We start from the raw sequence: 22,121 nt of genomic DNA on the forward strand, positions 1-22,121 counted from the left end.
ACACTCCCTCCTGCAGTCTCATTCACCCACAGCCTCTTTTCTGGCATATTGCTGTTTATTGCTGCTCATGTACAAACTCTTTCTGTCTACCTAATGATTCCATCTTAACCCTCAGCCAAAACCTTTTGGCTGCTGTGTGCTGGAAAGAGATGTGAATGGCTGGGTATATTGCAATTTTATCATGTCCACAAGATCAAATGAAATGAAAATCAATCACACTGGACCAGATCACCAACTGTTTTAGTCTGTTTGCCACCTACGCACAGGTCTCATGATGCAATAGTTGCATCACATTATTCAATGGGGTTTGGGCTGACCAATTTGGTTTATATCTTTTGTTAAGTTGGGGAGAACGTCACTGGTTTTACTACTCAGGGAAACATGTATGTACTGTGCATTAAAGGACCATGATGCTGCAGGTTTGTGTACATTGGTGGCCTCTCCTTTTGAATGAAAACTATGCAAGAAAACCACACAAACACCACAAGTTAACAAAGCATAGAACTGTAAGAGGCAGGGGTACGTTGCAATTAAATCATAAGTGGGCCGACCTCAAATGTGGAAATTGTACGTTATTATCTCGCCTGGCAAATAATGCATCAGTGGTAATTGCAGTGGCACTCATGACTTATGATCAATTACTTGTAATCAGCAATAATCAAACTCAACAAAAAAAGAAACATCCCTTTTTCGGGACCCTGTCTTCCAAAGATAATTCGTAAAAATCCAAATAACTTCACAGATCTTCATTGTAAAGGGTTTAAACACTGTTTCCCATGCTTGTTCAATGAACCATAAACAATTAATGAACATGCACCTGTGGAACAGTTGTTAAGACACTAACAGCTTACAATTAAGGTCACAGTTATGAAAACTTAGGACACTAAAGAGGCCTTTCTACTGACTCTGAAAAACACCAAAAGAAATATGCCCAGGGTCCCTGCTCATCTGCGTGAACGTGCCTTAGGCATGCTACAAGGAGGTATGCAGATGTGGCCAGGGCAATAAATTGCCATGTCCGTACTGTGAGACGCCTAAGACAGCGCTACAGGGAGACAGGACGGAGAGCTGATCGTCCTCGCAGTGGCACACCACGTGTAACCTGCACAGGATCGGTACATCTGAACATCACACCTGCGGGACAGGTAACGGATGGCAACAACAACTGCCCGAGTTACACCAGGAACGCACAATCCCTCCATCAGTGATCAGACTGTCCGCAATAGGCTGAGAGGCTGGACCGAGGGCTTGTAGGCCTGTTGTAATGCAGGTCCTCACCAGACACCACCGGCAACATCGTTGCCTATGGGCACAAACCCACTGTCGCTGGACCACAGGACTGGCAAAAAATTACTCTTCACTGACGAGTCCCGGTTGTGTCTCACCGGAGGTGATGGTCAGATTCGCGTTTATCGTCTAAGGAATGAGCGTTACACCGAGGCCTGTACTCTGGAGCGGGATCGATTTGGAGGTAGAGGGTCCGTCGTGGTCTGGGGCGGTGTGTTACAATCATCGGACTGAGCTTGTTGTCATTGCAGGCGATCTCAATGCTGTGCGTTACAGGGAAGACATCCTCCTCCCTCATGTGGTACCCTTCCTGCAGGCTCATCATGACATGACCCTCCGGCATGACAATGCCACCAGCCATACTGCTCATTCTGTCGTTGATTTCCTACAAGACAGGAATGTCAGTGTTCTGCCATGGTCAGCGAAAAGCCCGGATCTCAATCCCATTGAGCAAGTCTGGGACCTGTGGATCGGAGGGTGAGGGCTAGGGCCAATCCCCCCAGAGATGTCTGGGAACTTGCAGGTGCCTTGGTGGAAGACTTGAGTAACATCTCACGGCAAGAACTGGCAAATCTGGTGCAGTCCATGAGGAGGATATGCACTGCAATACTTAATGCAGCTGGTGGCCACACCAACTACTGACTGTTACATTTGATTTTGACCCCCCTTTGTTCAGTGACACATTATTCCATTTCTGTTGGTCACGTCCGTGGAACTTGTTCAGTTTATGTCTCAGTTGTTGAATCTTATATTCATACAAATATTTACACGTGAAGTTTGCTGAAAATAAATGTAGTTGACAGTGAGAGGACGTTTCTTTTTTTGCTGAGTTTATAATTTGCCTGGTAGAAACCAGAATACCAACGACTATTACTGTCTCTTTTTTTGCCCTGCCTCCTTTCGCTACCTTTCTTTCTCTCTGGTAAAATGTCAAGCATGAGGTAAAATAACCAACTGCCTGATTCAACAGTAATTGTATCTGTTAATAATGAATAGGGACAGTCTTTTAAAAAAAATATGTATTTCACCTTTATTTAACCAGGTAGGCTAGTTGAGAACAAGTTCTCATTTGCAACTGCGACCTGGCCAAGATAAAGCATAGCAGTGTGAACAGACAACACAGAGTTACACATGGAGTAAACAATTAACAAGTCAATAACACAGTAGAAAAAAAGGGGAGTCTATATACATTGTGTGCAAAAGGCATGAGGAGGTAGGCGAATAATTACAATTTTGCAGATTAACACTGGAGTGATAGATGGTCATGTACAGGTAGAGATATTGGTGTGCAAAAGAGCAGAAAAGAAAATAAAAACAGTATGGGGATGAGGTAGGTGAAAATGGGTGGCTATTTACCAATAGACTATGTACAGCTGCAGCGATCGGTTAGCTGCTCAGATAGCAGATGTTTGAAGTTGGTGAGGGAGGTAAAAGTCTCCAACTTCAGCGATTTTTGCAATTCGTTCCAGTCACAGGCAGCAGAGTACTGTAACGAAAGTCGGCCAAATGAGGTGTTGGCTTTAGGGATGATCAGTGAGATACACCTGCTGGAGTGCGTGCTACGGATGGGTGTTGCCATCGTGACCAGTGAACTGAGATAAGGCGGAGCTTTACCTAGCATGGACTTGAAGATGACATGGAGCCAGTGGGTCTGGCGACGAATATTTAGCGAGGGCCAGCCGACTAGAGCATACAAGTCGCAGTGGTGGGTGGTATAAGGTGCTTTAGTGACAAAACGGATGGCACTGTGATAAACTGCATCCAGTTTGCTGAGTAGAGTGTTGGAAGCAATTTTGTAGATGACATCGCCGAAGTCGAGGATCGGTAGGATAGTCAGTTTTACTAGGGTAAGTTTGGCGGTGTGAGTGAAGGAGGCTTTGTTGCGGAATAGAAAGCCGACTCTTGATTTGATTTTCGATTGGAGATGTTTGATATGAGTCTGGAAGGAGAGTTTACAGTCTAGCCAGACACCTAGGTACTTATAGATGTCCACATATTCAAGGTTGGAACCATCCAGGATGGTGATGCTAGTCGGGCATGCGGGTGCCGGCAGCGATCGGTTGAAAAGCATGCATTTGGTTTTGCTAGCGTTTAAGAGCAGTTGGAGGCCACGGAAGGAGTGTTGTATGGCATTGAAGTTCGTTTGGAGGTTAGATAGCACAGTGTCCAAGGACGGGCCGGAAGTATATAGAATGGTGTCGTTTGCGTAGAGGTGGATCAGGGAATCGCCCGCAGCAAGAGCAACATCATTGATATATACAGAGAAAAGAGTCAGCCCAAGAATTGAACCGTGTGGCACCCCCATAGAGACTGCCAGAGGACCGGACAGCATGCCCTCCGATTTGACACACTGAACTCTGTCTGCAAAGTAATTGGTGAACCAGGCAAGGCAGTCATCCGAAAAACCGAGGCTACTGAGTCTGCCGATAAGAATATGGTGATTGACAGAGTCGAAAGCCTTGGCAAGGTCGATGAAGACGGCTGCACAGTACTGTCTTTTATCGATGGCGGTTATGATATCGTTTAGTACCTTGAGTGTGGCTGAGGTGCACCCGTGACCGGCTCGGAAACCAGATTGCACAGCGGAGAAGGTACGGTGGGATTCGAGATGGTCAGTGACCTGTTTGTTGACTTGGCTTTCGAAGACCTTAGATAGGCAGCGAAGGATGGATATAGGTCTGTAACAGTTTGGGTCCAGGGTGTCTCCCCCTTTGAAGAGGGGGATGACTGCGGCAGCTTTCCAATCCTTGGGGATCTCAGACGATATGAAAGAGAGGTTGAACAGGCTGGTAATAGGGGTTGCGACAATGGCGGCAGATAATTTCAGAAATAGAGGGTCCAGATTGTCAAGCCCAGCTGATTTGTACGGGCCAAGGTTTTGCAGCTCTTTCAGAACATCTGCTATCTGAATTTGGGTAAAGGAGAACCTGGAGAGGCTTGGGCGAGTAGCTGCGGGGGGGGGCTGTTGGCCGAGGTTGGAGTAGCCAGGCGGAAGGCATGGCCAGCCGTTGAGAAATGCTTGTTGAAGTTTTCGATAATCATGGAGTTATCGGTGGTGACCGTGTTACCTAGCCTCAGTGCAGTGGGCAGCTGGGAGGAGGTGCTCTTGTTATCCATGGACTTCACAGTGTCCCAGAACTTTTTGGAGTTGGAGCTACAGGATGTAAACTTCTGCCTGAAGAAGCTGGCCTTAGCTTTCCTGACTGACTACGTGTATTGGTTCCTGACTTCCCTGAACAGTTGCATATCGCGGGGACTATTCGATGCTATTGCAGTCCGCCACAGGATGTTTTTGTGCTGGTCGAGGGCAGTCAGGTCTGGAGTGAACCAAGGGCTGTATCTGTTCTTAGTCCTGCATTTTTTGAACAGAGCATGCTCATCTAAAATGGTGAGGAAGTTACTTTTAAAGAATGACCAGGCATCCTCAACTGACGGGACGAGGTCAATGTCCTTCCAGGATACCCGGGCCAGGTCGATTAGAAAGGCCTGCTCACAGAAGTGTTTTAGGGAGCGTTTGATAGTGATGAGGGGTGGTCGTTTGACTGCGGCTCCGTGGCGGATACAGGCAATGAGGCAGTGATCGCTGAGGTCCTGGTTGAAGACAGCGGAGGTGTATTTGGAGGGCCAGTTGATCAGGATGACGTCTATGAGGGTGCCCTTGTTTACAGAGTTAGGGTTGTACCTGGTGGGTTCCTTGATGATTTGTGTGAGATTGAGGGCATCTAGCTTAGATTGTAGGAGTGCCGGGGTGTTAAGCATATCCCAGTTTAGGTCACCTAACAGAACAAACTCTGAAGCTGGATGGGGGGCGATCAATTCACAAATGGTGTCCAGGGCACAGCTGGGAGCTGAGGGGGGCGGCAACAGTGAGAGACTTATTTCTGGAGAGAGTAATTTTCAAAATTAGTAGTTCGAACTGTTTGGGTATGGACCTGGAAAGTATGACATTACTTTGCAGGCTATCTCTGCAGTAGACTGCAACTCCTCCCCCTTTGGCAGTTCTATCTTGACGGAAGATGTTATAGTTGGGTATGGAAATCTCAGAATTTTTGGTGGCCTTCCTGAGCCAGGATTCAGACACGGCAAGGACATCAGGGTTAGCAGAGTGTGCTAAAGCAGTGAGTAAAACAAACTTAGGGAGGAGGCTTCTGATGTTGACATGAATGAAACCAAGGCTTTTTCGATCACAGAAGTCAACAAATAAGGGTGCCTGGGGACATACAGGGCCTGGGTTTACCTCCACATCACCCGCGGAACAGAGAAGGAGTAGTATGAGGGTGCGGCTAAAGGCTATCAAAACTGGTCGCCTAGAGCGTTGGGGACAGAGAATAAGAGGAGCAGGTTTCTGGGCATGGTAGAATATATTCAGGGCATAATGCGCAGACAGGGGTATGGTGGGGTGCGGGTACAGCGGAGGTAAGCCCAGGCACTGGGTGATGATGAGAGAGGTTGTATCTCTGGACATGCTGGTAGTAATGGGTGAGGTCACCGCATGTGTGGGAGGTGGGACAAAGGAGGTATCAGGGGTATGAAGAGTGGAACTAGGGGCTCCATTGTGAACTAAAACAATGATAACTAACCTGAACAACAGTATACAAGGCATATTGACATTTGAGAGAGACATACAGCGAGGCATACAGTAATCACAGGTGTTGAATTGGGAGAGCTAGCTAAAACAGTAGGTGAGACAACAACAGCTAATCAGCTAGCACAACAACAGCAGGTAAAATGGCGTTGACTAGGCAACGGGCCGACAGATAAAACATAAACAAGCAGAATGGACTACCGTGATTAATGGACAGTCCAGCGTGCATCAGCTATGTAGCCAAGTGATCAGTGTCCAGGGGGCAGCGGTGGATGGGGCAGGGAAGCTGGACTGGAGAGTGTTATCCAGGTTAAAAAACTAACAATGACTAAATAGTTTGTAGCTAGTTAGCTTCTGGAGATTCTTGAGTGTGTTCTAAAAATTAGCGATAGCGATTCCATAATCACATTGGGTGAGGCAGGTTACCGGAAGGTATAAACAAATTAAAAATCGAAAAGAGATAGAAAGTAAATATGGGTCCAGTGAGTGTTTGGGATGCGGCGATTCAGACGGTTAGCAGGCCTGTGCTAACAAGCTAACAGTTAGTAGGCCGGGGCTAAACAAGGTAGCAGTTAGCGGACCGGGACTAAACAAGCTAGCAGTTAGCAGGCCGAATTAGCAAGCAAGGAGATAGCAAGGGCTAGAGAGTTAGCCTTTGGGGGACGTCGCGATGGGGTGAGTCTGTTTATTCCTCTTCATGCGGTGACATCGATAGACCGGTCGTGGGTCCGGGTATTGTAGCCCAGGAGTATGCTACGGTGGTAGCACAGGGGCTCTGGCCGGGCTAGCTTCAAGCTAAGTGGGTGGAAACGCTAGCCAGGAGTAATCATCCGGGGTTGCGGTTTAGCTAGTTGTGAAGATCCAGCTGAAAAATGTTCCGTTTGCGGTGGGAATCCGGGGATAAAAAAATAAATAGGTCCGTTATGCTCTGGTTAGAGTCACGTTGTTCGAACTGGCGAGAGCGTTCCGAGCTAAAGGTTAGCTGATGACCGGTTAGCTGAATACCGCTAGCATAGCTGGTAGTTAGCTGGCTAGCTTCAGTTGAGGGGTTCCGGGTCCGAAGTAAATATAAATACTAAGGAAATAAATAATAGGAAAAATAGCTACATTGGGTGAGGCGGGTTGCAGGAGAGTATTTAGAAGCTGAGGTTTAGTAAAATGTTTTAAAAGAAGGATCTCCAGAAGGATCTCCAGTCTTAGTCACGCTGCTGGGATGCAAGAGTGAATGTTTTGATGTGGAATATTAGACTAAAAATAATTGTGTTAAAACTGAGATGGAAGATACAGTAGTTGTAGCTGTGTGTGTGTACATGCGATGTGATTCAGTCAGAAGAGGCTGGTGGGAGGAGGACAGGCGCATTGTGATGGCTGGAATGGAATAAAATGGTGGTTTCCGTGGAAAAAAATGTTGTTTCCAAATGTTTGATGTGTTCATACCATTCCATTTATTCCATTCCAGCCATGACAATGAGACCATACTCCTATAGATCTTCCCACCAGCCTCCGCTGGATTCCATATTTGTGTTGTACATTCTGTACTGTACTTCAAATGCTTCAAAGACAGTAGCCCCTCACTGAACCATTAGTATCCAAAGATATTGACAGAGCTGCGGTTCAACAATTCAAAACAACAAAAATATAGTCGGTTAAGGATAAAATATATTATTACAAAAAAATGTATGTTCCCAACTCCACTGGAGATCCTTATTTTTTGACCAATCAGGATCACCCATCTCTCTATGTCGGGTACAAAGCGGAGCGCTGTTAAAGTGGAGCTTAATTTCATGTGGGGCAGCTGTTCGTTTGTGCTGTGACTCAGGCCTGTGGCGGCCAAGGAGCCGATGACCATCTGGCCAAGAGGGTCCTCATTGGTCATGTTTATTTGTCCTCCACATTTTGACCAGTGGAGGCTGCCGAGGGAAGGAAAGCTCACAATAATTTCTGGAATGGCGCGAATGGGATGGAATGAAACATGGAAACCATGTGTTTGATACTATTCCATTCCAGCTATTACCACAAGCCCATCCTCCCCAATTAAGGTGCCACCAACCTCCTGTGATTTTGACCCATAGCAAACACATTTTCTTTGGTCTTTGACACTTGATCATGCTGTGCCATAAATCATTTCAGCTACACCATGCAGCACAGTGGAATAATATAGGCCTGATCACAAGTGTTTCAATTCACCTGGGACCAGATTGATTCTGGTAACACTGTGGATCAAACAGACAAGGTGACAGTGTAAAACGAGGAAGGAGTCATCATAAAGACATACAAAGGTTTAACAGAGGAGAGGAGGAATCATAGGAACCTTCCCTCTCATCATCTAATTACATGCTCCATCACAGCTCCCAAATCCAACACCAGGGATCATTAACAGTCTCTTTGGCCCTGATTAAAAAAGGAATCACCCTCCCCGCTAACTGCATTAGAGTTCACTAACGATGAGAGACAGATGCCGTGACTATTATAGACAGACCACAGGACTCCTATTGGTACACTGCTCCAGCAATCTGACACAGCAACATGGTAGCTGCTGATAAGCTGCCAAGAGAGACCAGGCTTAGAAGGACTCCATTTGGGCCGTACAGGAGGATGTGCTGCTTGGTATGGAGTAAATGACACTTGCAACAAACCCTGTCATTACCTAAGGGTGATTGTTATGTCTGCAACCTCCAATTCACTGTCCTCTTAAAATGGTGCCATGGTGAGAGCCCATGGACAGCCACTTGGAATATTTACAGGTCGCAGTGCAAACAAGATTTTCCGAGAGAAGGATAATGCAGCCAAAGTGGAGGGGCCGCTGAACTGAGTCAGGGGTCCCCACTGTGAGGGAGATGATTTTATTCTGCTGCCACTATCCAATACATTGCCTCATTGGTGTTGATTACTGATAGCTCCTGGTTTCTGGGCTTCGTCATTCCCCACTGTGCCAAAGAATCCTCCTGTCAGTGTGATTTCCTTTAAAGCACCTGACTATTTTGTTATTTTAACAAAACAACCAATAAAAAGAGATTGGTAAAAAAATAACCCATCTCAATTCATCTATTCCCATGTACGAAAAGAAATAGCATTTTTCAAAACTCTAAATTCAGAAATGGACTTTGGTGAAGCCTTAACCCACACACCTTTTCCTTGAGAATAGCCATACTGTGCTTACAAGTGTAACCGATGTGAAATGGCTAGCTAGTTAGCGGTGGTGCGCGCTAATAGCGTTTCAATCCTTGAAAAGACCTTGAAGTAGTGGTTCCTCTTGCTCTGCAAGGGCCGCGGCTTTTGTGGAGCGATGCTTCGTGGGTGACTCTTGTCTGTGTGCAGAGGGTCCCTGGTTCAAGCCCGGGTGGGGGCGAGGAGAGGGACGGAAGCTATACTGTTACACAAGCTAGGGCACATCTAACCTCAGGCCTGGAGAATTTAGTTATTAGGTAAAACTCCTGGCCCCAAATCCTATAGTAATGTCTGTTCCCTGTTTAAATTACATTACAGACTGAGCACAAGGTAATCCTCTACCTCTGGGACTTCTCAGCCATTCCAGTATGTTGATCATTATTATATGAGCAGAGTGATGTGGAATTCAGTCCATTCATACAGTCCACTGGGGAGTCTGTCTCCAGGGTATCTACTCTCCTGAGACGAGACCGTACTACCTCAGGTTACTATGTCATCTGACAACACAGAGGGCTGCATTCTGTTACAGGTGAGAATAAAATCGATTATTTTGAGAACAGACTGAGTCAGAGTGGGGATTTCTATTGTTGGGTTCAAGACATTAGCTATGCATTCTCAGGAGGGGGAGGACTTCATAAATACTATTTTCATTTACTATTTTATTTTCCATGTCCAAGTTTTAATTTAAAGTCAGCTAAATGCAGCAAAAGCCCCCCCTCACAGTAGCTGTGTTTGTCTCCTCCCACAGCCCCTGCGTCATTCACAAAAATCATTCAAATGGCTTTGACCTCAAAGCCTTTTTCATTGAGAAATCTTTTTATAGCAGGAGCAGCAGAGACAGTGAGTGAGAGCGGGAGGGTGGGAGTTGTGGAGGGAGGGGGTTCGCAGACTGTGCTGTCCTTACTTGACTAGCAATGTACTCTGAGCCACTGCCTCTCTCCATCTCTCAGAGGGGGCCATTGGCCGGCACGTGTCTGTTTCATCTCGTGTGAAGAGCTATTGGCCAAGATATATATCTCTTCTGCTTCGGATAGTGAAAAGTTGGCTGGAGCAAGCAACAGTCAGACTGTGCAACTATTGAACAGTAAACCATTGGCTGGAATAGCCCCCTGGTTAGGGATTGGCTAGAGAAGGCTTTTGGCTCAAACTACAGCAGTGCCGACAGGTTTGAGTGAAACAGTGAGCTTGTCTTGGAAACAGGCAAAAATACTTCAGCTCCTTTGTTCATCTCCCAGTTTAGCAAGAATGCACAGCACACACACACAGCCTACTTACTTATGTACTGTAGATCTCTGATTCCATTGGTTGGGTCATGGGCATGTCTTCAATCATTGACGTTTTCCCAATTTCAAGAGGATGTCATTCTTCAGCCATACTCATTGAATCTTAACATAATTCTACCTGCTTGTGAATGCATATTTAATATATATATATATATATATTTTTTTTTCTTCATTCTATACTCCATTTTCAAAGCTATGGATGGTGTTCCAAGACTTATCATAAATATCATTTCCATTTTCCAAGGTGACTCGACATAGCGGGGTTCCAGCGTGCACGCTCAACCTCCAGAAATAGCCTACCCCCCACCACCATACCATCTCCACTCAGCCCACTCAGGATTTCACATAATGGACAAAAGGTGTCTAATTATGGCTAATTAGAATGAATGCAAGCACGTATCTCATTACTTGCCCAGATATTCTGTTGACTCACATTTTTAATTGGTACATTAAAAGAAACACAGCACGCAAAGTCAGGGTGGAGTTAGGAGATGAATGTATTCATTTTGGTCTACAATGAGCAGCCCAAAACTAATGCACAGAGCAGGGAACAGGAAGTGTCAAACATTCTTTCATTGCCCCTCCCATTTTAAATGGAGCCACATTTGTGGACACATCTGGAAAAGTGTCAAAACGTTGTTAATGTAGAAAGCAGATCCATTCATAGCCTTATCCTTTGTCCCCTGACAGACAGACTTAATCCAATATGGTCAAGGCTATCAAATCTATTCCTTTTTGTGACGTATAGCAAACAACCAAAGCATACACAGAGAAAAGGACTGGATTTCATTTTTTATTTGCATTCAGTTACAATTTTCCTCTGTAAATCCTTTCTCAGAAAACTGAGGTGAGTTGAGAAATCGGTTTTGTGAGTTTGTTCCTATGGCAACTGACCCAATACACACCTTTTGCTAGTACATGGGGACGGACGTGTGTAACTCTTGTCTGCACACTGAAAGACTTAGCCAGAAACAGGCTTCTGAGAACTGATTAACACCTTCCTGGTAGGTATTACTTGGTAGGATTTCAATCCATGATTGATACATGGCTGTTAATAATAGAGCAAGTTATCCCATCAACTGTTCACTAGCCACTGTTTCCATGGTAATTGAGAACATACAAGCACAGATCAGTCTCATTTACAACCACTGACATATCTGCATTATGCTCATCCCCCTACATACAAGGTTAACTCAATTGATGTACGCAATGTACATAACAAGTCTTAATGTTGCCAAATCAGGATCCATGAACAAGAACATATAATATAAAACAGACAATTGTTGACCGCTATACAGTACCTTGCAAAAGTATTCATCCCCCTTGGCGTTTTTCCTATTTTGTTACATTACAACCTGTAATTTAAATTGATTTTTATTTGGATTTCATGTAATGGGCATACACAATATAGTCCAAATTGGTAAAGTGAAAAAAAAAAAAATGTGTTTCAAAAAATTGTAAAAAATACAAATCTGAAAAGTGGTGCGTGCGTATGTATTCACCCTCTTCACTATGAAGCCCTTAAATAAGATCTGGTGCAACCAATTACCTTCAGAAGTCACACAATTAGTTAAATAAAGTCCACCTGTGTGCAATCTAAGTGTCACATGATCTGTCACATGATCTCATTATATATACACCTGTTCTGAAAGGCCCCAGAATCTGCAACACCACTAAGCGAGGGGCACCACCAAGCATCTCCAAACAGGCCAGGGACAAAGTTGTGCAGAAGTACAGATCAGGGTTGGGTTATAAAAACATATCCAAAACGTTGAACATCCCACAGAGTACCATTAAATCCATTATTAAAAAAAATTGAAATAATATGGCACCACAACAAACCTGCCAAGAGAGTGCTGCCCACCAAAATGCACGGACCAGGCAAGGAGGGCATTAATCAGAGAAGCAACAAAGAGACCAAAGATAACCCTGAAGGAGCTGCAAAGCTCCACAGCGGAGAATGGAGAATCTGTCCATAGGACCACTTTAAGCCCTACACTCCACAGAGCTGGGCTTTATGGAAGTGGCCAGATAAAAATCCATTGATTAAAGAAGAAAATAAGGCCACACATTTGGTGTTTTCAAAAAGGCTTGTGGGAGACTCCCCAAACATACGGAAGAAGGTACTCTGGTCAGATGAGACTAAAATTGAGCTTTTTGGCCATCAAGGAAAATGCTATGTCTGGCGCAAACCCAACACCTCTCATCACCCCGAGAATACCATCCCAACAGTGAAGCATGGTGGTGGCAGCATCATGCTGTAGGGATGTTTTTCAGAATTTAAGGAATGATGTATGGTGCTAAATACAGTGAAATTCTTGAGGGAAACCTGCTTCAGTCTTCCAGAGATTTGAGACTGGGACAGAGGTTCACCTTCCAGCAGGACAATAACCCTAAGCGTACTGCTAAAGCAACACGAGTGGCTTAAGGGGAAACATTTAAATGTCTTGGAATGGCATAGTCAAAGCCCAGACCTCAATCCAATTGAATATCTGTGGTATGACTTAAAGATTACTGTACCCCAGCGGAACCCATTCAACTTGAAGAAGCTGGAGCAGTTTTACCTTGAAAAATGGGCAAAATCCCAGTGGTTAGATGCGCCAAGCTTATAGAGACATACCCCAAGAGACTTGCAGCTGTAATTGCTGCAAAAGGTGGTTCTACAAAGTATTGCCTTTGGGGTGGGGGGATGAAACGTTATGCACGCTCAAGTTTTCAGTTTGTCTTATTTCTTGTATGTTTCACACCCCAACATATTTAGCATCTTCAAAGCAGTAGACATGTTGTGTAAATGAAATGAAACAACCCCACCCCCCAAAAAACATTTTAATTCCAGGTTGTAAGGCAACAAAATAGGAAAAATGTCAAGGGGGGTGAATACTTTCACAAGCCACTGTAGGTAATTACAAAAGACTTGTTGATAGATTTGAGTGTAAAGAAGAATGTGGAATTTGCAACGTGTTTAGCAGGGGTCATTCCTTACTAGTAAAAGACAAAAGGTGACACACGTTATGAGAAATGGGGAGAAACAAAGCTAAGTTTGTTAAATTGGTTAAAGTTAGACAAACTTTGGAGAACTGAAGAAAGCTTTAATTTGGTCAGGTGGCAGAGAGGGTGTACAGGAAGGAAAAGGCAGATGATGTGTCCAGGTGCTGGCGGATATCTAGAGAAGAATTTATGGTTGGAATTGTCACCAGTTGCACGATTATGAGTCACAGTTATATTGTGGTCATCAAAGGGAAAAAGTCACATTTTGAGTTTTGAATTCAGATTCCACACACCAGGTGTTCCACGTCTGAATCATTCCTGATTAGAGGGGATGAATGGGGGTCTACAGAGTAAGGGGCTTAGAACCCTTGGGCCATCCATTAAAGAACAGATCAAACAGGATTACCATTCTTATTTCAAATTGAATTCAAATAACCATGACGACTGCGTGACGTCGACTGACCTCAAAGGGAGGGGCGTAAAAATTCTACATACGGCATCGTTTCGCAGATATTTTAAAACAGCAAACACATTTAGACAAAGTTAAATGTTACTTGTGCTGTTTAGTTTCCAAGGTAACAAGAAGTGTATATTTAGAGTGTACAGAATGAGGCAGAGGGGAAGAAAAGTGTTGATCCTCTTGATGGAGCAATTACAAATAGACAAAGTCCAATAGTACAGATCAAAACACCTCATCTGTTAACAGTTGGAGAAGGCTCATGAATGAAACAGTCATCCTCTCATTCACCGCCACTTGTGACACTTGAGTCACTTGGTATTTAAAGACATTACTGATTCGTGCAGTGCAGTACACATTCAGCCAAAACTACCAAGGAAGTTGTCATCTCATTGCTGGAGTATACAGACATCAGTGAGGGAGGTTAGTGCCTACATCCGTTGATCTGGATACTCATCAGTCGGTTGGAGGCAACATTGTTCTGATTAATTAATTAGTCAAGAGAGCAAAAACATTATGGGTTCAGCCAACGGGGAGAACTGAGGAAACTCAGAATTCAAGGCAGAACTGTTACTGTATGCAACTGTGTCAGCTCAGCCATAAAGTAATGCAGTACAAATTGAGTGAGTGAGTGAGAGAGTGAGAGAGACGTTTTGTCTTCCGTGTCTCTGGCTTCAGCCTAGGTTGAAGATACCCAGATAAGAATCTTTCGAATAATAAACAGATTCATGGGACAAGTGCCATTGCTAACTAGCATAGCTGGCCCCTTTGCTTTTCTAATTCTTTCTCATTTATGCAAATAGTTATGGGATATTAGAATCCTTGTCTTAACCTTTGATATCTTCAACTTAGGCTTCAGCACAATTGTGTTTCCTATATTCAAGTAGTGTGCACAAGTCACTTAAACTAAATTAAATAAATACTCAGTAGCAACACACAGTATAATATTAACTAAGGAGCACATGCCTACATCGATTGTTGACTGTTCGTGCATGGCAGTTAAATACCATTCAGCCTCAGCGTTCCACCATTAACAAGGCACTTGTTCTGTATGTCACCCAACCGACACCAGTGAGACTGTGCCTGGATATGATCAGTATGGTCGTGTCTGACGAAGACCAGCCTGGTGGTTCTATAGTCTAGTTAAACAACAAGGATTTAATTGGTGCAGGTTGAGGCCACGTTCCAGAGGGTTATTGTTTGAATGCTGCCCTGAGTTTGGCTGAGCGTCCCCATGGGTTCTCCAGTATGTCTTCTGACTGTGGCATCAGCACCCCTCTCTGCAGGTCAACCCAGTGACCACTGTCCTTTTCCCCACCCTTCTCTTCTTCCTCCTCCTCCTCTTCCTCCCATCGCTGGACTCTCTGATGGACACTCCGGCGCTGTGGGGCACCTACATCCTCTCCATGGAGAAAACGCTTTACCAAGCGGTCCTCTAGTGAATGGAAGGTCAGCACACAGAGGCGGCCGCCAGGTTTAAGCACTGTCTGAGCAGTGCAGAGTCCAGCATGCAGTTCATTCAGCTCATCATTGACAAACATACGCAGCGCCTGAAATGTCTTGGTGGCAACGTGTGAGGGTCGCTGAAGCCGATCTTTGCGGGCATAGAGAGCGCTGGCAGCAAAAGATCCTAGAGGCAAAGAAATGCTTTTATTTTAATTAAATCAAACAAATGACATGAAGCATTTATACAGCGCAGGAAGCATGTTATTCACCTGGAGAGCAGCATACCTGAAATGTTTCACATTCAATCCAGGAGAATCAACAGACCAGAACAGAATTCTTACAGCTCTCTAATGACTCTTAGTTTTTAACCTCCCAGTCTGAATAAGCCCCAATCATAGCCACATTTTCCCATATCCTGTCCAGGCTGCAGCTTTAATATGTGATTGACAATGACAGTAAGTAAAACCTGTAAATAAACAGGTGCTTGTGATAATACTTGAAAATGAAGTTGTGTTTCTCACTCAGATGACTCTCTCTTCATCCCCCCATTTCTAGCAAATAGCCTATAATGGTTGCCTTTGCTTGTGCGGTTTGATGACACCGTGTTCAGACAGACTGTGTTCAAGTAAAAGCTCAGATGGTCATGTTTGCATTTGGTACTGTTTGAAGTGCCACAAAACAATCTGTGCTGGGTGAAGAGCACGTCCACTCCTCCCTGCTCCCTGGCACTGATTGACAGGCAAGGGGTCCAGACTGCAGTGCCTTCCTGGCTGCTGAAGCGCTGCTCTGTTTCCTATCTGGAGCTTTGGTGTCCCCTGTCCAGAGTAATGCCAGCATTGACGTAGGACCCAGCCCATGTTTGTACGTGAGAGGAGAAGAGAGGGAGAGCGAGAGAAAAAGAGATTGAGAGCAAGAGGGGGAGAGAGAGAAAGAGGGAGAGAGAGAGAGCAAGAGGGGGAGGGAGAAAGAGACAGGGAGAGAGAGAAAGAGAGAGAGAGAAAGAGACAGGGGAGAGAGAGAGAGAGAGAGAGAGAGAGAGAGAGAGAGAGAGAGAGAGAGAGAGAGAGAGAGAGAGAGAGAGAGAGAGAGAGAGAGAGAGAGAGAGAGAGAGGGAGGAGGGAGAGAGAGCAGTGTGGCATTTCTCTCCTCTGGCGTTCAACAGCACTGACTGTGAGTCACCCAGCAATCAATAGAAAACCTGCGCTGCGGCCGTGGCCCAGTTTCACCAAGTTGTGCTCTCTCTAATTCATCTTTCAAGGGTCCCACAGCTAGAGAAAAAAATAAGCAAAGATGCCACAAAGCAGCAGACTGGGAAAGCTAACAGAAATCTAGCTATATCCAAACAATCTCACTGATCAACTGAACAGGCTGAACAAATAGCATTGCCAAACAGACACCAAATCCTCCAGACCTGTTGGAGGCAGCGGAGTTCTGAAACCCCTCTGGGATGTGGTGGTTATTCCCATTTTATAAGACCGATCACTTTGTCTTCATCGCTAATGGATAAATAATATTAAAAAAAAACGTTTGTCTAATGTTTTTCGCTACAACCCTGACAAAAAATCTGGAAGAATGCCAAAAAAACGTAATTATTAACTAAGAATTGAGTCTAAGAAACATAAGAACACCCTTGTTTGAATACATTTCAAATGTTACCCCTGGTGATTGTCTGGTCCGAAGGCTAACGTGATGGACTTTGTCTTGCTATGAAATGAAAGGGTATCGCTGAGCTGTACATGTTCTTCTCCATCTGATTTTGTTTCTATAAAGGGGGTCAGGGAAAGACATTCACTTCACAATCATATTACAGCAATTACTTCTCAATAAGGACAGTACTGCACTGTGGAACAACACACCACTAAAGATAAGGGATCCAAATTACATGGCTTCATTCGGAGTCCTGGAAGAACCATTCCTAGGCAGCCATACGCTGCCTGTTTATGCACAAGAGTATTTCAGACTGATGCTTGATTATTAGTTCATAAATCCTGTGTTCTATAAAGCAGTGAGGCACTTGAGGATGTATTACATCATTAATATTGTCAGGGCTTGAGGCATGAGTGCAACGGACTGCTCGTGAACTCTCCATGGAGCTTGGGCTTGTGCCGTGGTGATTATTTGTTTCTGTGAGCTGAAACCACCGCCTCATTCACAGTCTGTGGTTAGTGAAACACCACCGCCAAATGTCACCAAGTTGCAGACACCATGACGAGAATAGAAAACATTCTCTCAACTGGACTTAGAATTCACATTAGAATGTTATTCTTTTGAGGTTGTTTAACCCTGGAAAAGTGTGATTTAGAAATCAACACAGCGTTGCAATTCTAATGGCTGTTCATTTATAATTGAAGAAAACTAGAGTGTCCATTTAGCTGGGCAAACTTCACACTGACACAATGCATTTATTGCGAGGCAAACAACCATTACTAACCGCATCCGTCACGTGAGTGAATGTTGGGTTGAAAGGCCACACACTCCTACAACGGTCAATCATGTTATCCTCACTAACTGTGTCCATCACCATATCAAGGATGTGCCTGTTCACTCTGCTGCGTTAACTCTCAACAACTTGAGTCCATTTGAGATGCCTTTCCCAAGAGGAAGCCAGTGGGACCCATGCACTCTCGATGTTTAGTGGTTGGATGCACCACTCTGACCCACTGAATAACAGAGCCTATATGGCAGGGGTAGGCAACTAGATGAATCCGCAGCCCTATTTTTGTCGGAGCAGATGGTCAGGGGGCCAGAACATAATTATAATATTTTTTACACTGCAAATTGACCACATCTTAGCCTAAAAAGAGATTGTATTTGAAAATAACAAGCATTTCATACCTTGATTACAATGAGACATGATGACATATATTTGTTATTAAATGTCACGAATTAAACACATGTTTAGCTAAATTCCTGGATTTTATGTTCTTATTGGACAAAAAAACGTGTTTCTGTCCCCTGCAATATGGGCTAAATTGATTGCTCTCCATAATAATATGTCAGCAGTTCTTTAAAAATATATGTATACTTAAATGAGGGAAAACATTTTAGGGGCCTCAGTCAGCCACAGCTGTGTGGGTTTACACAAAGGAAGGAAGAGAGAGACAAGGGGATATATGGAGGGAGGGAGTGAGTGGGGGGAGCAAAAGGCTCCCAAGGCACCTGTCATTATGGTGTCTCAACACCTTCAACAACCCAACCACCACTGCTTAATTTGTAACAAAATAGATGCTGGGGTGCAAGCGAGAGGGGGTAGAGAGGGCTCATTAGGCATTACTGTTGACTCTGGCAGGGAAGGGGGAGGGGGACAATTGGCTTAGAATTAATATATTGGAGCCACAACTGAAGTAAGACTGCATGATCGTGTTATGCAAATGTATGTAAGCTAAACACACAAAATTAATCATAATAGTATAATATTTGATCTGTTAGTGGATTGTTGCTTTTGTTCATCACACGCCGAACATTTATTGTTGTATTCATATCAATTTATATAAACTATGGGTTGGTTAAGTCATATTTATTTGACTGGTTTGTCTATTTCTGTGGTGTTTTTCTCCTCATGAAATCAGATCCATGTCCTTTAGCTAGCTCTGCTAAAGAGGTATATAAACAGATGAATCAAATTCAAAAACATTTCAGAATTACATTCAGTATATTCAACTAAATGACTCTACTGAGGCAGGAACTATTTGATTTATTATGTCTCTACATTTTCATAATACAGGAGAATGGAAAGGAAATTAAGGAGGCAGGGCTACTAGTCCTTATAGAAGAGCTTCAGGGCTACTACTCCTTATAGAAGAGCTGCAGGGCTACAACTCCTTTTATAGAAGCGCTGCAGGGCTACAACTCCTTATAGAAGCGCTGCAGGGCTACTACTCCTCATAAAAGGGCTGCAGGACTACGACTCCTTATAGCAAAGCTACTACTCCTTATAGCAGAGCTGCAGGGCTACTACTCCTTATAGAAGAGCTGCAGGGCTACTACTCCTTATAGAAGAGCTGCAGGGCTACTACTCCTTATAGAAGAGCTGCAGGGCTACAACTCCTTACAGCAGAGCTACAGGGCTATTACTCCCTATAGCAGAGCTGCAGGGCTACAACTCCTTATAGCAGAACTGCAGGGCTACTACTACTCCCTATAGCAGAGCTGCAGGGCTACTACTCCTTATAGCAGAACTGCAGGACTACTACTCCTTATAGAAGAGGCACAGGGCTACTACTCCCCATAGAAGCGCTGCAGGACTACAACTCCTTATAGAAGCGCTGCAGGGCTACTACTCCTCATAAAAGGGCTACAGGACTACGACTCCTTATAGCAAAGCTACTACTCCTTATAGCAGAGCTACAGGGCTACTACTCCTTATAGAAGAGCTGCAGGGCTACTACTCCCCATAGAAGCGCTGCAGGGCTACAACTCCTTACAGCAGAGCTGCAGGGCTATTACTCCCTATAGCAGAGCTGCAGGTCTACTACTCCTTATAGCAGAGCTGCAGGTCTCTACTACTCCATATAGAAGAGCTACAGGGCTACTACTCCGTATAGTAGAGCTGCAGAGCTACTACTCTATATAGCAGAGCTGCAGGGCTACTACTCCTTATAGCAGAGCTGCAGGGCTACTACTCCTTATAGCAGAGCTGCAGGGCTACTACTCCATATAGCAGAGCTGCAGGGCTACTACTCCTTATAGCAGAGCTGCAGGGCTACTACTCCATATAGCAGAGCTGCAGGGCTAGTACTCCTTATAGAAGGAATGCAGGACTACTACTCCTTATGGAAGGAATGCAGGACTACTACTCCTTATAGAAGGAATGCAGGGCTACTACTCCTTATAGCAGAGCTGCAGGTCTCTACTACTCCTTATAGAAGAGCTACAGGGCTACTACTCTGTATGGTAGAGCTGCAGGGCTACTACTCTATATAGCAGAGCTGCAGGGCTACTACTCCTTATAGCAGAGCTGCAGGGCTACTACTCCTTATAGCAGAGCTGCAGGGCTACTACTCCATATAGCAGAGGTGCAGGGCTACTACTCCTTATAGCAGAGCTGCAGGTCTCTACTACTCCTTATAGAAGAGCTACAGGGATACTACTCCGTATAGTAGAGCTGCAGGGCTACTACTCTATATAGCAGAGCTGCAGGGCTACTACTCCTTATAGCAGAGCTGCAGGGCTACTACTCGTTATAGCAGAGCTGCAGGGCTACTACTCCATATAGCAGAGCTGCAGGGCTACTACTCCTTATAGCAGAGCTGCAGGGCTACTACTCCTTATAGAAGGAATGCAGGGCTACTACTCCTTATAGCAGAGCTGCAGGGCTACTACTCCTTACAAAAGAGCTGCAGGGCTACTACTCCTTACAGAAGAGCTGCAGGGCTACTACTCCCCATAGAAGCGCTGCAGGGCTACAACTCCTTACAGCAGAGCTGCAGGGCTATTACTCCCTATAGCAGAGCTGCAGGGCTACTACTCTATATAGCAGAGCTGCAGGGCTACTACTCCTTATAGCAGAGCTGCAGGGCTACTACTCCTTATAGCAGAGCTGCAGGGCTACTACTCCATATAGCAGAGCTGCAGGGCTACTACTCCTTATAGCAGAGCTGCAGGGCTACTACTCCTTATAGAAGGAATGCAGGACTACTACTCCTTATAGAAGGAATGCAGGGCTACTACTCCTTATAGCAGAGCTGCAGGGCTACTACTCCTTATAGCAGAGCTACAACTCCTTACAGCAGAGCTGCAGGTCTACTACTCCTTATAGCAGAGCTGCAGGTCTCTACTACTCCTTATAGAAGAGCTACAGGGCTACTACTCCGTATAGTAGAGCTGCAGGGCTACTACTCTATATAGCAGAGCTGCAGGGCTACAACTCCTTATAGCAGAGCTGCAGGGCTACTACTCCTTATAGCAGAGCTGCAGGGCTACTACTCCATATAGCAGAGCTGCAGGGCAACTACTCCTTATAGAAGGAATGTAGGACTACTACTCATTATAGAAGGAATGCAGGGCTACTACTCCTTATAGCAGAGCTGCAGGGCTACTACTCCTTATAGCAGAGCTGCAGGGCTACTACTCCTTACAAAAGAGCTGCAGGGCAACTACTCCTTATAGAAGAGCTACAGGGCTACTACTCCGTATAGTAGAGCTGCAGGACTACTACTCCTTATAGAAGGAATGCAGGGCTACTACTCCTTATAGCAGAGCTGCAGGGCTACTACTCCTTATAGCAGAGCTGCAGGGCTACTACTCCTTACAAAAGAGCTGCAGGGCTACTACTCCTTACAGAAGAGCTGCAGGGCTACTACTCCCCATAGAAGTGCTGAAGGGCTACAACTCCTTACAGCAGAGCTGCAGGGCTATTACTCCCTATAGCAGAGCTGCAGTTCTACTACTCCTTATAGAAGAGCTACAGGGCTACTACTCCGTATAGTAGAGCTGCAGGGCTACTACTCTATATAGCAGAGCTGCAGGGCTACTACTGCTTATAGCAGAGCTGCAGGGCTACTACTCCTTATAGCAGAGCTGCAGGGCTACTACTCCCTATAGCAGAGCTGCAGGGCTACTACTCCTTATAGAAGGAATGCAGGACTACTACTCCTTATAGAAGGAATGCAGGGCTACTACTCCTTATAGCAGAGCTGCAGGGCTACTACTCCTTATAGCAGAGCTGCAAGGCTACTACTCCATATAGAAGAGCTGCAGGGCTACTACTCCCCATAGAAGCGCTTCAGGGCTACAACTCCTTACAGCAGAGCTGCAGGGCTATTACTCCTATAGCAGAGCTGCAGGTCTACTACTCCTTATAGCAGAGCTGCAGGTCTCTACTACTCCTTATAGAAGAGCTACAGGGCTACTACTCCGTATAGTAGAGCTGCAGGGCTACTACTCTATATAGCAGAGCTGCAGGGCT

General features: G+C 45.0%; 1 protein-coding gene across 1 annotated transcript in view; it reads right to left on the reverse strand.

Moving 5' to 3' along the window:
- Positions 1-13,152: 13,152 nt before the first annotated feature.
- Positions 13,153-22,121, reverse strand: part of LOC118394188 (12S rRNA N4-methylcytidine methyltransferase-like) — a 30,354-nt gene continuing 21,385 nt past the window's right edge. The window contains 1 exon segment of the mRNA XM_035787418.2: positions 13,153-15,398. Coding sequence (XP_035643311.1) covers positions 14,962-15,398 — 437 coding nt within the window. The 3' untranslated portion in view covers positions 13,153-14,961.

This window comes from Oncorhynchus keta, chromosome 14 (genome assembly GCF_023373465.1).
Source record: "Oncorhynchus keta strain PuntledgeMale-10-30-2019 chromosome 14, Oket_V2, whole genome shotgun sequence".
NCBI lineage: Eukaryota > Metazoa > Chordata > Actinopteri > Salmoniformes > Salmonidae > Oncorhynchus > Oncorhynchus keta.